At 45.6% G+C, this 16,282-nt stretch overlaps 7 protein-coding genes across 7 annotated transcripts; 4 read left to right on the forward strand and 3 right to left on the reverse strand.

The window, feature by feature from the left end:
* Positions 1-111: 111 nt before the first annotated feature.
* Positions 112-339, forward strand: ASPWEDRAFT_116987 (CDC26 family anaphase-promoting complex subunit; the record flags this gene model as incomplete). The annotated part of the gene is made up of 1 exon (XM_040828703.1): positions 112-339. The coding sequence occupies one exon, from the start codon at positions 112-114 to the stop codon at positions 337-339; it is 228 nt and encodes a 75-aa protein (XP_040685478.1).
* Positions 340-975: 636 nt separating this feature from the next.
* ASPWEDRAFT_53605 (Zn(II)2Cys6 transcription factor) lies at positions 976-3,999 on the reverse strand (the record flags this gene model as incomplete). The annotated part of the gene is made up of 8 exons (XM_040837919.1): positions 976-1,297; positions 1,355-1,818; positions 1,874-2,427; positions 2,477-2,758; positions 2,820-3,161; positions 3,221-3,745; positions 3,807-3,851; positions 3,945-3,999. 8 exons carry the CDS (start codon positions 3,997-3,999, stop codon positions 976-978), a joined length of 2,589 nt encoding a protein of 862 aa, XP_040685479.1.
* Positions 4,000-5,760: 1,761 nt separating this feature from the next.
* ASPWEDRAFT_43792 (uncharacterized protein) lies at positions 5,761-6,199 on the forward strand. Its single transcript, XM_040836109.1, has 3 exons — positions 5,761-5,816; positions 5,881-5,895; positions 5,962-6,199. Exons 1-3 carry the CDS (start codon positions 5,790-5,792, stop codon positions 6,136-6,138), a joined length of 219 nt encoding a protein of 72 aa, XP_040685480.1. The 5' UTR covers positions 5,761-5,789; the 3' UTR covers positions 6,139-6,199.
* Positions 6,200-7,534: 1,335 nt separating this feature from the next.
* On the forward strand, positions 7,535-8,203 carry ASPWEDRAFT_30777 (iron-sulfur cluster assembly protein CIA2; the record flags this gene model as incomplete). Its single annotated transcript, XM_040833460.1, has 2 exons — positions 7,535-7,766; positions 7,830-8,203. The coding sequence occupies 2 exons, from the start codon at positions 7,535-7,537 to the stop codon at positions 8,201-8,203; spliced, it is 606 nt and encodes a 201-aa protein (XP_040685481.1).
* Positions 8,204-8,423: 220 nt separating this feature from the next.
* ASPWEDRAFT_117739 (116 kDa U5 small nuclear ribonucleoprotein component) lies at positions 8,424-11,602 on the reverse strand (the record flags this gene model as incomplete). The annotated part of the gene is made up of 4 exons (XM_040828764.1): positions 8,424-8,986; positions 9,080-11,308; positions 11,367-11,518; positions 11,583-11,602. The coding sequence occupies 4 exons, from the start codon at positions 11,600-11,602 to the stop codon at positions 8,424-8,426; spliced, it is 2,964 nt and encodes a 987-aa protein (XP_040685482.1).
* Positions 11,603-11,978: 376 nt separating this feature from the next.
* Positions 11,979-13,441, forward strand: erg10B (acetyl-CoA C-acetyltransferase; the record flags this gene model as incomplete). The annotated part of the gene is made up of 5 exons (XM_040828727.1): positions 11,979-12,043; positions 12,102-12,151; positions 12,212-12,287; positions 12,356-12,845; positions 12,923-13,441. 5 exons carry the CDS (start codon positions 11,979-11,981, stop codon positions 13,439-13,441), a joined length of 1,200 nt encoding a protein of 399 aa, XP_040685483.1.
* A 588-nt stretch (positions 13,442-14,029) lies between these two features.
* On the reverse strand, positions 14,030-16,142 carry ASPWEDRAFT_637357 (putative ZIP family zinc transporter). The gene is made up of 3 exons (XM_040838708.1): positions 15,757-16,142; positions 15,414-15,713; positions 14,030-15,353 (listed from the first exon to the last, which is right to left on the reverse strand). The coding sequence occupies exons 1-3, from the start codon at positions 15,800-15,802 to the stop codon at positions 14,188-14,190; spliced, it is 1,512 nt and encodes a 503-aa protein (XP_040685484.1). The 5' UTR covers positions 15,803-16,142; the 3' UTR covers positions 14,030-14,187.
* Positions 16,143-16,282: the final 140 nt, after the last annotated feature.

Consider the following 16,282-nt stretch of genomic DNA (forward strand, 5'->3'; position numbering starts at 1 on the left):
CCACATGCCCAACTTGGCAGCCGCCTAACACCCCTAACACTACTCCGTACATCTTATCTTACGACCAAGCTCCAAAATTTCATCCATCACAGTGACTGTCAAGCCCTGAAGATGCTCCGTCGCAAGCCTACAGCCATCGCAATAACATCTGAAGATGTTTCTAATTTCGAAGACACACGACTGCGCAAATTAGCCGAAGGAGATAATGACCCAAGGAGTACAAAAAACAGTTCAAATACCAATTTCGACCCAAGTGATGAATTAAAACCTCTCCCGGGAGATAAAGCGAGGATAGTCAGATCCCGTGAGGAAAGGATAGGAATCAGTCGGCGCAGCTGAGAGGCTTGGGTCATATGTTGGCTTAAACTGAACTCGATGGTATTCCTTCTGCCATTGCCTCTATCACTGCCGTGAAAAAAATAGTTATCCGCCATCTTATGTCGTCTTTCATTGTTTGCCAATTCTGAATACCTGTTGAGCTGAATGTCCGCATTTGCATCGGCAAGGAGGCGCTGGACCCATCTATCAAATTTGGAAGTTTTGGCATTATATCACCCTGGGTGTGTTCTACTGTCAAAAATGCCCTCAAATCTGTTGCACAATTTATTCGATTTTATCCGATCATGATATCCCATAGGAAGCTTCTGCCATGTGAAGCAAAACATTGATCTCAGAGAAAACTAAATAGGCAGAAGCCCAAGATAAATAGTCGAATTACAATTCTATTATGAAAGACAGGGCAAGGCGCTAAAAGTTATTACTTTTTGCACCATACAGTTGGATTTTATCGAAGAGGGGTAGTGTGTAAATCTTCAAGGGGAAGGGATGCTGGCGTATCTTTAGTTTAAATCGCATAGATACAAATGAAGGCAGGTTAAGGGCAACATGATTATGACAAATTGTGCCGCGGAAATTGGCACAGTCTATTCATCCACTGTACATATGTCTATCAAAATGCCCAATGTAATCAATCCTTCATCGTTGTCGTTTTGCCATGTTCTCGGTTCCCATATCAATTGAATAATTCCATCGTCGTTTTAAGCCATGAGGGTCATACACGCTGGCAACACTTTGTTGCCAGTCACGTGCAGTAATCAAAACTGGCTGGCCATTAAACTGAGGCTGACTGATAGGCTGTGACGGTGCAACTGATGCCACCTTGGTAGGTGACCCATATTGAACGGGGTACTGGGCTGTTAAAGGGGCTTGAATGCCTTGTGGGGGAGTACCCAGAGCCATCGGTGGCGAATTCGTGCTGACAGTTGATGGACCAACGGAAAATGCCATATCCCACTGGCTGCAGTAGATGTTAGCAAAAACATTCAAGTTGGTCTCAATCTCCAGAGTTTCATACTTGATAATTCTAGTGGGATCCCAATTATTCTCATCAACCAGTGGGGCATCAATTGAATGGCTTGAAACCGGATGGTGTGGTAACATTCCCAACGGCTGCAGTTGAGAGGAATCGGACTTCGAGTCTTCAGTACCAGCGGTTAATGGAGGGGTGATAGGATAAGCGCTATAACCCACTCTGTTTGGAATATTGCTAGAAATTTGATTTAATTGAGGTTGATAATGCGAATCAAGTGGCGGCGGACTTGGATGATATGGCTCTGAAGGGCTTCCATAAGGAAATGTTGATTTCAGCTCAAATGAGCGGTTTGTATCAGCAGAAAATGCAAGCCTTAATGAGTCGATCTGTGCTTGGATTTCTGGCATAGGCCAAGCAGAAGAACATTGCTCAAGGATACGCATATGCCGCGTGAAATACTCCCGTGCATCTGTATGAAAATGAGGATCGGGAGAGGTTATTGCGATCTGCGAATATTAGATGCGATCAGTTTGAGTGTTAATCATCCTGATGTGCACTTACTAAATGCAGCATCGTGCATGTCAATATGCAATATATCGCAAAATTAATGCCCCTTTGCATGAAAAGTAAACCCGACAGACCGAAGCGGTTCAAAATGGCCTCCTGTAGCCTACAGAGACTTCTTGCTGAGGAGTAACATAATGCCATGTGGATTTTCCAACCCCCCCCGGCAGCAAAGGACTTCGAGGCAAGTAGCTGCGGACGATGTAGCAAAATGATCCCTAAATGACAATGCGAGTGCATATTCCCTACAAAATGGGACGGAATCCAGGGTGGAGAGCCATCAGCAGGATAATTAACCTGCAAATCTGAGGGTAAGCTTTGAAGCCAATCCGTGAAAAGTGGATTTTTTTCAACAAATCTAGGATCAGCCCCCCAGTCCTTTTGCTTCTTAATTTTATGATAAATGTCGGTCATGATGCGAATATGGTGGGCGTTCCGGACAAAATAAGCATATTGTCTAGAGCGGCCAGCCTCAAATTGGTCCTGGTTCTCAATGTCCAATGTCGGCCGCATATCAACTGTTTCTGGATCAACACCATAATCCGAGCGGCCTACAAATGTTAGAACCAGTAGCACTATTGACACACAGTATGAACGTACCCTGAGGTGCTCCAATCATTACTTCGATGACTAAAAGAGCTTGCCAGACCCTTGTCTGCACTAAGCACTCTACGTGATTCAGATCACAAGGCCTGCCTTCGGCATGGAGGTTGTAATGTTCATGAATATCCAAATCTTTGGCCATTGAAACAATAGTTTTGACAGTCTGCCAAGAGCGATAATAATACCCCTTTTTTGGCAACGATTCTCTGGCTTTCAAAAGAAGGAGTAACGCTTGGATTGTGCTCAAACGTGGTACATCCATAAAACTGGATTCATGCCCTATGCGAGTCTCAAGAATTAGCACACGTTCACGTATATTATAAAAAGGGGCCATGTTTACTGTTGGCTAATGCTAGCCACTGAGCTCCCTGGGCTGGTTCATCCGACAACCTGCCCGCACATGCAAACAGGGCCTCGAGAAGAAGAGGCGATATCGAGCTTCGGTCATTTTGCCATTGGTAATACATATTGGATCGGTGGACGACAGGAAGGTATGGGTGTATGTCGTTGAAATAAATTTTAAAATAATTCATGACCTCGTCATCTGATGGCATAAGTTCGGGGGGGATTCGAATCGTCGACCCAGCTCCGGTGCTAAGAGGTGGCAATCGTTCCTCTGTTTCATCTTGAATAGGGACTTCTGGTTCAGTTCTATCCCTTCTCTGCCGTCTGATATACGGAGCTATGTCTAGGAGTCAGCTATCTTTTCCAGGAGCGATTAACGGAACGGGGGAATCGCACCAATGCCAGTCTCATCTATTTTAAGTTCCCCAAGTACTTCACTGAGATTTTCCGCGGTAGATTGTTCATTATCGATGAATATACTATTATCTGAAGTTCCCAGAGTCTGTGGTTGGGGAGTAGAAAACATCTGCGGTTGTTGATAGGAATGATGGGACATGGAGACTTGTGGCGACCGCACTTCACCATATATGCTAGGGTGATTAGGTGAGTGGACAAATTGTGAAAACATTCCCATCCCGTCATTGTAGTTCGGGATACCCCCCACGGTAGATTGACTGCCGTCTCTATAGGACTGAGGCATAGGAAAGGCATGATGAGAAGTTTCTGCTGCACTGGATGCACCTAAGGAGCTAGTTGCATCGGATTCGACACCCTGGCCCGCGGTAAAGTCGTTGTCTTGTCCAATTGTAGGTGGCACACAGACGAGTTTTAAACGAGTGCATGCTGAGCAAGGCCACGTATTTGTAGTAGCAGCATCACATTTTATTTTTCGCTTCCGGCAACCATTGCACGCTCGCATCACTGGATGGTAGGTATGTCTTTAGTGGTGGGAAATGCGGTTGGGGGCTTATTAAAATCATACCCTTCAGCCTTTTGTGTCTATTATGTTCATCAACGAATACATAATCTATGTTGCAAAACTGTCAGCATCGATAGAAATGGATTCTCTGTTGAGCCCTTGGTAGGAATGGAATCAATATCTCTTGACGGGAAATCTTACTTTTATGACCCTCCCTCGGTGGCCCAGAAGGGGGCGCGAACGAATAGCCCTGCATTATGATGAAAGAGGCGCAAAAGCCAAATAGGAAGCAGATGTTTAAGAATGAGTAGCGGTCAACGGAAGACTTCGGATAATAAAGAGAAGAATGGTTAATCCCTAAGGCCCGCCTTGTTGGGATAAACTTATGTAACTGAAAGAACCTAACCCCTGGCTTCCAGCGATTCTATCAAGTCAGAATCAAATCGGGGCTAAAGGCTGTTAGTGACTGGGTTCTTTGTAACCCGATAACCATAATCAAAACGCGACTGATATCAGTGCGCGTTTTGCATGCGGAACAGTGATTGAGTTGATGATTCGGGCGGCCAATGAAAAGATATTTATGGGAAATTGATAGGACAGGAAGAAGAACGGCGGACGGATTAGAAAGGGTCAACAACAAAGACAGCGAACGCCCTCGTCAATGATCTCGGGGTAGAAGGTACGGGTCGGTCGTTGGTGGCGTCTTGCTTCAGCAACTCAATGCAGTTGCTACAATGAAACTGACACACAAGTTACGTAGAAATAAGGCAAGAAAGGGGGGCGATTTCCACCAAAAGACCAGTTGCGTCTCGAGGCCTCGGCGTGACTATCGTATACGGAAAGCCTGTATGGTCTTGGTCAGGTGGAAGGTTATAAAATCGAGAAGGGAGCGCATAGAGACCATCCACTGGAAGTTGGAAGGAATCAAGAAAGCGATGTATCTCGACACTACAAATTATGATTTAATCAGTCACTATCCATCTAAATAGCAGGAATAAGAAAAAAAAACAAAAGGCATAAGATGTGGGGGAGAGTTGATTAGATATCATGGCATCTTTCTTTCTTTGTTTTTTTTTTTTTTTTTTTGTCGGTAATGATGGCAGTGCAATATGATCTGGCCCTTTAAATGATATTGCCATACAACCACTCGAATTCTTCAACACTGAGGGACGGAAGGGTGGGGAGGGGGGGATAAGATGAAACGGGATGTAGGGAAGAGACATGGAAGGTGATCAATGGTACCTTCAAATCAAGGAGAAATGGGAACGTCTCCAGCCTGCATTGTGGTTGCACACCATCAGCATCTCATTATTAATATTGTTTGATGACTTCTGATTGAAAAAACAAAAAAACTGAACGGAGCTGGCGCATTGCATATCAATTGGCAGGCTCCATCTAGACAAGGATCGGGAGAAATTGTAGAGGCGAGCGATAGATCCCCAAAGCCCAAAGCGACCTAGATATGAAAAGACAAGGAGACGGGGTAGAGCAACGATAGAGATATGAACGACAGGGGAAGCAGGAGCCCACCAATGCGACAATCAATCGCGAAATGGGGATGAGAAGGATGGTCCGTACAATAAGCCTGAAGAGGCATGCGGAAGATGATGCCACTCTAGTTCATGGTTCTCTGGAGGCTGAACACGGTCTGCCCTTTGTGGGTGTTCAGTACTCTCGGTACTCTGTTGGGTGGTCTGGTGTAGTGTGTTCGGTCAAATAATAATGATGGAGAGTAATGAGTGGCGGGCGGAGACCGAAAAAGTGCGGGACACACCACCAGGTCGAATCTCCAAAGTCCAAAGAGCAGACAGAAGTGGGCGCGTGAGAAAAGTAACAAGGTCGCCCAGTACTCGACCTAGGCAAGATAGGTAAAAGGTTGGTTGCAAGGTAGTATTAGCCTCGGAAGTTGAGGGGCCCTGGGATTTTGCCGTAGTTTGCCCAGTAGCGCCCTAATAGCGCCTGCAAGCCCGCCAGTTTTATGGGGAACTTCTCGTGGAGGGACGATCCCAAGAGAAGGCGATGATGGTACCTAGGTAGTACCTAACGATGTACATCCATAGATACAGTAGACGGCTATTTTTTAAGAATCTTAAAATCAGGACTGGTCCACAATTCATCTAGTATGGGCAGATCTGACCATCAGTCCTGGGGGCTGCAGGCATTATTAGAAATTAAGGCACAATGGTATGAATCATAGTAGCGTCCACTATGTACTTACTTTTATACAGTTGAGGGGTCAATCAAAAGTCAACCTTACAAGGAAGAGCAGGGTGGAGGAATGGGACTGAGTAAGAGGGTATTCATGTATAGAACTAGCCTTGCATCCCCTTTCTCTTTCATTTATTTCCAACTTGGGTCAGAGCGAGAAGACAGGAGATGCATGTTATTCTATTGAATACTTCTTTAAATGAACAGAGAATGGCCTGCAAGACGCGAGTGAAAACCCCGTCCTCTACCCAGGTAGGTATGTACTCCTTATGCAGACCTCCTGAAGGAATTCCAGTTTTGTGGGTTCTAAGCTTCTCACGTGTTATTTCATTATCTACCTATGCTCCATGTACAGAGTGAGTGACACAGTTTGGTCTGTACCCCTAAATATCTATTCATGAAGAAAAATACAAAATCCCACTAGGTAAGGTACTATCCCAAGATGTTAAGTCTACCTTAAGGTGTACTATAAACTCCTTTATTAAATTAGTTCATTTGGAAACATGCCATGGTTACAAACCCTGGTAGAACTGTGACTAAATGCTGGCTAGTCTATTAACTAGTTTATCACCATCATGAATGCTCCAAGCAATCATGTTGTAATCTGACTAAGGAATAATCAATCTAACTATTTCCATAGTCCTGATTATACTATGTATATACCTAATATATGAAGTAAATATACTCATTTTGGTGGTCTATCTTCTGATTTAATAATATGCCTAAGTACTGTTTGACCATCACTCTCTCTGATTCTCACCAATGCCTGTTGCTGTAGGATATTGTATACCTTAGTGGATATATCCATGCAAATAATATTATTATTATGTTGATTTTCTCCTGACACTCTAACCTGAAAATAACTATGAATGGTGATCATTTAAAAATAACCTACCTTACCTTCCATTATCCATGTAGGTACGGGTGCTTGTATGTATGTACGGAGTAAATTTGCTAGTATCTGACAAAAGGCCAGAGGCTTGGCAGGGGTATGGCCATATTTTTTGCTGTAGGATGATGTCTTTTTTCAACGCTAATAAAAATAAGTAACATCATGGGGTAGTAATGTCGGGTAGTAGATAGTAAGTTCGGAGCACTTGAGATCAATGGATTTACAGAAAATATTCAAGTAATGTAGATGAGCCCGTGGCGTTTAAAATGAATAATATGATAGAATTAGATACTTTGCGTGAAAAAACAATGTACTCCGTAATAATACACATGAGACGATCGATGATACTTGTCAGATACCCTCAGACTACTGAGTATTATGTGTGTGCCATGCGTGGCAATCTAATATCTGTTACTGTACTCGTAGAACATATAACTAAGATTGAAAGCAAGGGCAGCGCTTCATCTTCACATGGTCTTACATGTTCCTTTGCTCCTATCCTCTTTCTCCTTTTTTCTTTCCCCCACCTAGCAATGACTAAAGATTTAATATAGGTCACATGATATGCTGGAATTCACCATTGCTTGAACTTACTAACTAGCCCCGCCACCCCTCAAAGGTTTCAAGAGCATCGAGAACATAAATTCCACCTTCCCAATCTCCAACTGATCTATATTAGACACCCTTCAATATGGCATCAGAAATGCAAAACTCCAATCCCACCATCCTGAATGCTGCCGATCTGCCTACACGGTTGCATACCGCAGTATCCCACAAACCCGGTGCCTATGGAATCTTTACCTCTGCCATTCCATCGCTTGCGAATACAGACGACCCCTTCTCTACTAGTCCATATTCTCCAGCCGAATCTGACAGCGAAGATGAACTGATGGAAGAACCGATCGATGAACAAGAAATTTATGGTAAGTTACTTCAAGTCTCTATGCCTTGGGGGGGGGGGTCTCAGTTCTCTAACCAGCTTCTAGATCTTATATCTACCATCTCTGACCCAGAGCACCCGATTTCCTTGGGGTCTCTAGCTGTCGTTTCACTACCAGATATCCTTATTAAACCGACTCTCCCAAACGTACCGGATTCGCCTTTACGAACCGTAACCGTTCTCATAACTCCCACCATAACACACTGTAGCCTTGCCACCGTAATAGGCCTTGGTGTTCGTGTTCGCCTTGAACAATCGCTTCCACCACGATTCCGCGTCGATGTTCGAATCAAGGAAGGGACACATAGCACTGCCGATGAAGTGAATAAACAGCTAGCCGACAAAGAAAGAGTGGCTGCTGCATTGGAAAATGGAACACTGATGGGTGTTATTGCGAAGATGCTAGAAACCTGTCAATGATTACTGAGACGCCTTTGGTTTTCACAAAATCTGTCACTCATGCTAGCGACGATATAGTGTGTTGCTCCGTTCAACATGCCACTTGATGACGCAATCTTGGTGATGATACATCGTATACTGTTACGTGTGTACGCAATAATTTTTTGAATATAACCCTACAAGTACATGGAAACCTAGGATCATGATGAGCCAGATTTTCTCACTCAGGCTTCATGTTCAATTATGAATCCAAAACGCCGCTCTCCTTCAGACCTTTCCAAAGCTCCGGCTCCAGAAATTTGCTGACAGTGACATCTTCCGCCAAGCCCTTCCGCCGCCTCGTCTTCAACACAAAATCCCGAGCTGTGGCCATTGCCGGTGCCGTCTCTAACGGCTTTAGCTTGATTTCACGATCCAATGGATCACCAGGGACAACACTCCATTTATCAAATACGAGATTGATAGCGGCTTGGCCCTGTGTATGAATTCGAAGATCGGTCTCGAACCCGAATGAATCTATCACTGGAATTAAACCACGGACGGAGTAAAGTGGTGTCCCTGCGATTGGCCCATCGGAAAGAACATGCCCCCTTCTGCGGGAAAGAACAGTGTAAACCGATGCAACTGCATCTGCGGGGCCCGTCATTGTACACGAATAAATTGGCTCCATCAGGCGCGGAGATGCCATCAAAAAAGATGAATAAATGGCACGTCGGGAGGTTGGAATGATCTGCCCCCCTCCTCGGTAAATGGCTTGGTCAGCAAGGGAAACGTCTGTGAGCCTGAATTTCGTATTTCGAATCGCTGAGAGGTCGATTAGCATCAATGCATATTGGTTTAGAATGGTTGTTGGCTGTATTGGTGTTGTATATAGATTAAAGGAGAATGTGAACTTACGCTCTTCACAAAGAGGACCTTCCCTTGTGCCCCAACTGAAGCCTTGTGTAATAGAGTCTCTAACAGTCCCAAGAAGCTTCTTATCCACCTGGGACGGTAACGTATCGTCCTGTAAGACATTGGGTCCCATTTCGTCTGGTCCGAAAGCCCAGATACTTCTGGCGGCAAGTTTATCCCAGTCGTACCTTTCTTCAAAGAACCGCGCGACTCTTCGAATTGGATCCTTGATGTTGACTTTGCCGCTCTCAATGTCTTCCGCGATACCATCATCCAAAGGTTCTGCAATCATAGTAATCTTGTTCTTTTTGTTTGGCGTGATCGAATAGCACATTATGGCAGATGTCTCAACGACAGTTTCACAGAAGCGGGTGACGGGATCTGAAACCTTGATTTCCATTTCTGAATATAGTTTTCGGAGGTCATGAAGCACGCAGTCCATATAAAGTTCACCTGTTCCCAGAACAACATGTTCACCCGATTCCTCTACCTTAGTGGAGATAAGAGGATAGCTCTTGTTGATCTTACGCAGACCATCCAGCATCTTTGGTAATTCGGATGGATTGACAGGCTCGACAGCAACTTTAAAAACAGACTCCGTCATATGCCGAACTGGTTTGAAAATGTATGCGTCTTCATCGTCTTCAAGTTTTGGGGGCACAAGAGTTGCGCTCTTGACAATGGAATTGTCTACACCACCCAGAAGCACCCAGTTCCCAGCAGGGACACCACTGGTCGGGATATTGTAGCAGGTCTCGGCAATCCATGTATCAGAGATGGTGGCAAGCACCATGTCTTCCTCATCATCGGGCGTGTAACCTTCGCCTAGCACTCGTACTTGTTGAGCAGGCCGGGCCGTTCCACTCATAATCCTTCCAAGTGCATGGAAGCTAGATGCATCTGGGCTACTGAAAAGTTTGGTGACATGGATAATAAGTGGGCCATCTGAATCACATGCAGCCATAGCAGCTGCTACTTTGGTGTCGAGAGGTCCAGTATAGTATCGTTCCAAGCTCCTTGGTGCTCCATCCACCGGGGAGGGCACATGCTGGACGATCATATCCACAAACCCAGCTGCAGGACCAAAAAATTGTTCACAGACCAAGTTAAGCAGGACCTTTGCATCAGACTTGAGCTGCGAAGGCTTCAAGTTGATGCCAACGCTTGCAAGCGTATCCTTCAAGTCTTCTGGACTTTCACTAATCGTGTGGGAATAAAGTTTGTAAATAGGCTCGAGAACAAACTTCACAAAGGTCCGTTTGGAGTTTTCCTCAACACCTTTTCGTGTAAATTTTCGGCTTCTTGGGTTGAAAAAGATATCACCCCAAAGGCGCACAGCAAAATCGGCAGTATCGATTTGAGGGTAGGTCTCAGCGTACATTTTAGCAAAAGATTGTAGCGTGAAACACCAGCCCATGGAAGTAGAAGCGAAGGCGACATTACCCTTCTCTGGACTAAGTCTTCTTCTTTCACCCTGTCCGGGCAAAGTATTCTCGATAACAGTGTTGACCTCTTCGATAACGTGCTTCAATTTAAAGTATGCATCATTCGGCGGAAGTTTGAGCTCTAGAATCAGCCTATCCATTTTGTTAACCACCATGGTCAAGGGAAGATCCTCTAGGATAGCATGTTTGATGATTTGTTCGGTATTTGCCTGAACACCCTCGACGACATCAACAACGAGCACCACACCATCGGCCAGCCGTACTGAGGTAGCCACCTCATCCACGAAATTGACATGTCCTGGAGTGTCAAGAATGTTAAAAAGATGAGATTTTTCCTTGGTTCCCTGTAGAACCAAGCTCATGGGAGCCGACTTGATTGAGAGGCCGCGCTCTCTTTCCATGAAGTGGACATCGGTATACCGAAGTTGTTCTTCCTTCCGTCTGCCTCTTTGCTTTTCTAGACGCTCGCTCAAATCGTGTGTTTGTTTGACTAGCATATCCATGAAAGCTGTTTTTCCATGGTGTAGATGCCCCACAAGAGCAATATTCCTTGTTTGATCAGGGAAATTAAGCAAATCTGTCATGAACTCCCGGGAGTAAAAAACAGGCGGTAGCTCGACTTCTTCGATCGCGAATTTCTTTTGCTGTACTGGAGCAATGATAGGTTCGGAGAGTGGCTGTGCATCTTCCTCCTGTACCAGAGTTTCGACATCTTCACCGTATACTTGTTGTGCGCTGGGGTAATACTGCTTGTCTTCGTGTAGGACGACAGCGTTGGAAGGACCATCTGTAGCAGACGTTAGCACTGGCGAGTCCCAACCTCCTCAAAACGAAGCAGTATATACCGTCAGTTTCCATTGGTTGCTGACCATTGAAATCATCCTCGTCTTCGTTCTCGTCCTCAAATGCTTCGTCGAAAGCAAAAGCTTGCGGTTTTACTTCATCATGCTGGACTTCCTCGTCCGAGTCTGCGGCCTCCCCAATGTAGTTGCCAAACCTAGGAGCACAGTCAATAAGAATTCCGGATTATTGTGGAAAAAAGGAGTTTCTGGATAGCATACTCGTCGTAAAGATCATCCATTGTGTTGTTGAGGATGGTAAGTCGGATTATCGAGTCTTGCGCATTCCTTTTTTTCCTTGCCTGAAAGCTGCTAAGAACCAGGGTCGCCGAATGGTCCAAGCTTGGCATTGTTACGCACCAACAGTAATCACACCCCACCGCTCCGATAGCGCTTACTGTACTACGGTACATTAAAGAAGTATTTATTTCAGCTCGACCCAGTTCATTTCACTGTTTCTGAAGAATCCTCAGGTATTCATTGAGGCCACGCTGGAATTTATACCGCAGACTTTGTATCGAACTCTTCTTTCTGAGTTTCTTTTCAACAATCGTCTAAATATTTTTCTCCCATCATTGCCCCTCCGAAGTAAACTAATCTGCGACTCTGGCACCCACCATGTCTTCGCTCCCTCCAGTATACATTGTCTCTTCTGCCCGAACTCCCGTGGGCTCTTTTCTGGGGTGAGGCTGTATGGTACCTCTGAATTCGAACCCATACTAATAGGTCGGTCTCTTCCAGGTCCCTTTCCAGCTTGACTGCCCCACAGCTCGGTTCCCATGCCATCAAAGGTGTGCTGACGCCCTCTGCCTAATGATGGTTTCTGGTTATTCTAACAGGATGGGACATAGCTGCTGTTGGTAAAGCTGAAGGTATCAACCCTTCGGACGTTGAAGAAGTTTTTTTTGGTAATGTTCTCTCTGCCAAGTAAGTACTGTATCTACACATTTACAAAGACTACCCAACAGGGCATGTGCTTATCATTCTCGAATCAGTGTTGGGCAAAACCCTGCCAGACAATGTGCTCTTGGTGCTGGTCTGGCTGAGTCGACTGTTTGCACTACCGTTAACAAGGTTTGCGCCTCTGGTCTGAAGGCAATCATCCTCGGAGCGCAGACAATCTTGACTGGAAATGCCGACATTGTCGTGGCTGGTGGAGCTGAATCTATGTCGAACGCTCCTCACTACCTCCCGAACCTCCGCACAGGTGCCAAGTATGGCCACCAAAGCTTGGTGGATGGTATCATGAAGGACGGATTGACCGATGCAGGGAAACAAGAACTCATGGGGTTGCAAGCCGAGGAGTGCGCCCGGGACCATGGCTTTACTAGGGAGGACCAAGATAACTACGCCATTCGCACATACGAAAAAGCCCAAGCTGCACAGAAGGCCGGTCTTTTTGACGATGAAATCACACCTGTCGAACTCCCCGGGTTTAGGGGTAAGCCAGGTGTCACTGTGTCGCAAGACGACGAACCAAAGAATGTGAGAACAACTCTCCACAATATTATATTATGTTTATCTATGCCGTTCTTATCAGACTGATATATGTATTTTTACAGCTCAACCCTGATAAACTTCGAGGCATCAAGCCGGCGTTTGTTCCTGGCTCGGGAACCGTGACGGCTCCTAACTCATCTCCTCTCAATGATGGTGCCGCAGCTGTCGTTCTTGTTTCAGAAGCCAAATTGAAGGAGCTTAACCTTAAGCCTGTTGCGAAGATCAGAGGCTGGGCAGATGCTGCTCAACAGCCTAGCAAGTTCACAACTACACCATCCCTCGCAATCCCCAAGGCTCTCAACCACGCGGGACTGACGCAAGATGCCGTTGATGCTTTCGAAATCAATGAAGCATTTAGCGTCGTTGCTCTTGCTAACATGAAGCTACTTGGCCTTTCCGAAGAAAAGGTCAATATTCATGGTGGTGCAGTGGCTGTTGGTCATCCTATTGGCGCTAGTGGTGCTCGTATCGTAGCCACTTTGCTTGGTGTCCTAAAGGCAAAGAATGGCAAGATTGGTTGCGTTGGAATTTGCAACGGAGGTGGCGGTGCCAGTGCGCTGGTGGTCGAATCGCTTCTCTGAATGCGAGGCGGTCTTTTCCCAGCTTTTTGCCATTAGCTCTTAGGAAATCCATTATCTTTACTATTACTATAGAATTTCCACATATATTTGAGCAAGTTAGTCGTGGGATAATGATCTACCTGTAAAGTGTTGGCTGCCGTCACATCCTCATTTACATGCATGGACGGATGGACAAGAATACTTAAATATACACAGTACATTCTATCATGCCTAGCATACCAAGCAGATTGTGCCATTGTGGATACTCCGGCCGCGGAGGAGTCGTAAGGTCCCATTATTTCCTGCATGGCGCTACTATCTGATTGATGTCCTTCTTCGACCGTCATGGATGGATGTGATGCAATGCTTATTTGCATTTCGTCTTCGGGGAGCTTTTCCATGGGTCGAGCTACAAAGATCTCCTTTCGGCCACGCCTTTCCGGAATCCCCATACCTACCTTACCTCTTGATTAAAAAAAAAGGGAAGGGGGCAGCGATAATAAGAATGATTAGTGATTGGCTTTAACTAGAAAAGCCAGTATAAAACCTACCTACCTACGTAGTAGTATATTATTCTGACCAGCTAGTCGGTAAACTCCAATGACAATACATAGATTTCCCCAACCCCGAGCCATGTTTCTTTATTTGGGGGTATAAAATTAGTAACCCCAAGCCATTTTTCAGAGTGAACACAAATAGCAATATATACATGTTTGAAAAGGGACAAAGCGCAGCAGGGCTCCTGACATCGATCAGGTCCTAAATTCTTAGGCAAAAGCACCGACAAAAGCCATCAGCACAGCACCACCTGCAACCGCAATACAAGCTTCGATGCGCCGCCGGCCCCTGAGTGTCTCGTAGCTCGACTCGCTGAGAAAATCTTCTGCAAGAAGTTCTACGAGTCCTGCAAAAAGCAAAAGACCACTGCTAATTGCGTTTGTAATCCCAACCATGAGTAGACCTGTGGTGCTTGCTGGATCATAGAGGTTATGCAAAACTAGCCCAATAGCTTGTCCGATAGGGGTAGTAGTGCCATAGGCAAGTGACATTAGCCACGGTTTCATGGAGGATGGCGAGAAAAGGTCTGGGATTAGTGAGGCTATACGTGAGCCGAGGGCAAACCCTTCAAAAGTCTGGTGGAAGCAAATGGCGACAAGAAGAACCACAAACGATGTCCCTGTTGCAACACTGAGGGCCATTCCAATGAAAATGCTGTGAAAAAGGATGCCGGCCTCCAGAAGAAGACACTGGAGTAGCTGACGCTGTGGGTTCTGAAGAGACAGCGCGGGGTCTGCCTGTCGATGTAATTGATGACGAACATGAGAATGTGACAGAGAGCGATGAGACCGGTCTTCATTATGATTAGAACCTCTATCTGTGTAAGGGTCTAAACCCTCAAGGTCGGTGTCGTCGTTCTCCTCTTTGTCTGTACTGGTGTCTTTCAAGCGTAGCTGGGAAGATTCATCTGTAGAAACTCTGGATAGGGAGCCAGATGCCTGTGATATTATATTCACGTGGTTTTCGTCTCGCATTCTTTCAAGAGGAATATTGCCCAATTCGTGTTGCCTATCGAGTTCTGAATAGTTGGCCCTCTCATCCCGGTACTCACTGGAAGAATCCCGCCCAACGTCGCTGATTAGATTGTCGTACTCGCTCCCGTGCACATGCTTTGCTCCTTTCATGGCAAAAAACATCTCTACACAAACAACAACGAAAACTGAGATCATGGCAACAAACCCCGCCATGGCACGATAACTTTCACTCCAGAATCGAGGCAAACAAGGATCCGTCAGCGAGACAAACGCAGTAGGAAGCAAGTGCACAAAGGCCGTGGCGATCAGTACTCCAGTTCCAAAATGTCTTGAGATGAAGAGGAAATGGCGTGGTATTGGAAGGCGCGGAAATCGACGGGCGAGAACTGGGAATGAACATGCTACAAGATAATACGGATTAGCAACCAACCAACCAGTCATTATCAGAGGGTCCAGGTTACCTAATGTGCTCAAGACAAGTATGAGAAATAGAGCCATCACATGTATTGGGGTGTTGTAGGCACCCCGCTCCCTTGAGCCACATGCTGCTTTCCCAGTACCTGAGTCTCGAATTTCACTTCGTCGTGCAAGCTCGGCTCTCAGAATGGTATCAGGTATGTCAGATATTGTTGGAATGCTGCGTCTGGAGGCTGTGTATGGGTTGTCAATGGAATTGCAAAAGAAAAAAGAAAAAAAAAAAATAAGAGGAGTGACGTCCTCAGACTGGTTGGTATTGCTAATCCCAAGTCTTGATGGCAATCCTATGGTATTTAGACAATAGAACGCTAGGAACCAAGAACTCACCAGAAATCCCCATATAAGTCTCTTGCCCTCCGAAAGGGAGGTTCATCGTCGGCTAAAATTTGTATGATTGTGGGTTCGAGCAACATCCATGACCTAGGGGGTACGCTTCAAATAGCAGCGGAGTTGGGCCAAGGCGAGGTGTCGTACGGAGCTTGCGGTTGGCTCGGCCAGCCGTGAAAGTCGTCAAAACAGATTGAATGGCGAACACTATTATTGACTTAGGATTCGGTGACTGGATTGTAATAGAGATAAGGAGCTTTAAGATAGGTGTATTCAACTCCCGAAATCGAAGGCATGTGGTGGGAAAAAGCAGCAAATATGAGCCAACCGAACACGCGTTAAATTGTTGTTGATAACAATCTTATCAATCAGTGCCATCTCACGCTGCGCCAAGTTTGAACCTAGGCGCGAATTGTGATCTACATACATGAAAGGACATCTTGGAACCAGGACTCATAGATACAGTTGACAATACAAATGCCTTGCCATAGGAATTTAATATCCGCGTGCTACTATATCCCCAGTT

The sequence above is a fragment of the Aspergillus wentii genome (assembly GCF_001890725.1).
Source record: "Aspergillus wentii DTO 134E9 unplaced genomic scaffold ASPWEscaffold_7, whole genome shotgun sequence".
Lineage (NCBI taxonomy): Eukaryota > Fungi > Ascomycota > Eurotiomycetes > Eurotiales > Aspergillaceae > Aspergillus > Aspergillus wentii.

Coding starts and splice junctions, on each gene's coding strand:
- ASPWEDRAFT_43792 (XM_040836109.1), top strand. CDS start 5,790: ATGTACATCCATAGATACAGTAGACGG.
- ASPWEDRAFT_637357 (XM_040838708.1), bottom strand. CDS start 15,802: ATGAACCTCCCTTTCGGAGGGCAAGAGACTTATATGGGGATTTCTG. Junction 15,714..15,756: donor GACTTATATGGGGATTTCTG/GTGAGTTCTTGG, acceptor TAAATACCATAG/GATTGCCATCAAGACTTGGG. Junction 15,354..15,413: donor ACTTGTCTTGAGCACATTAG/GTAACCTGGACC, acceptor ATTATCTTGTAG/CATGTTCATTCCCAGTTCTC.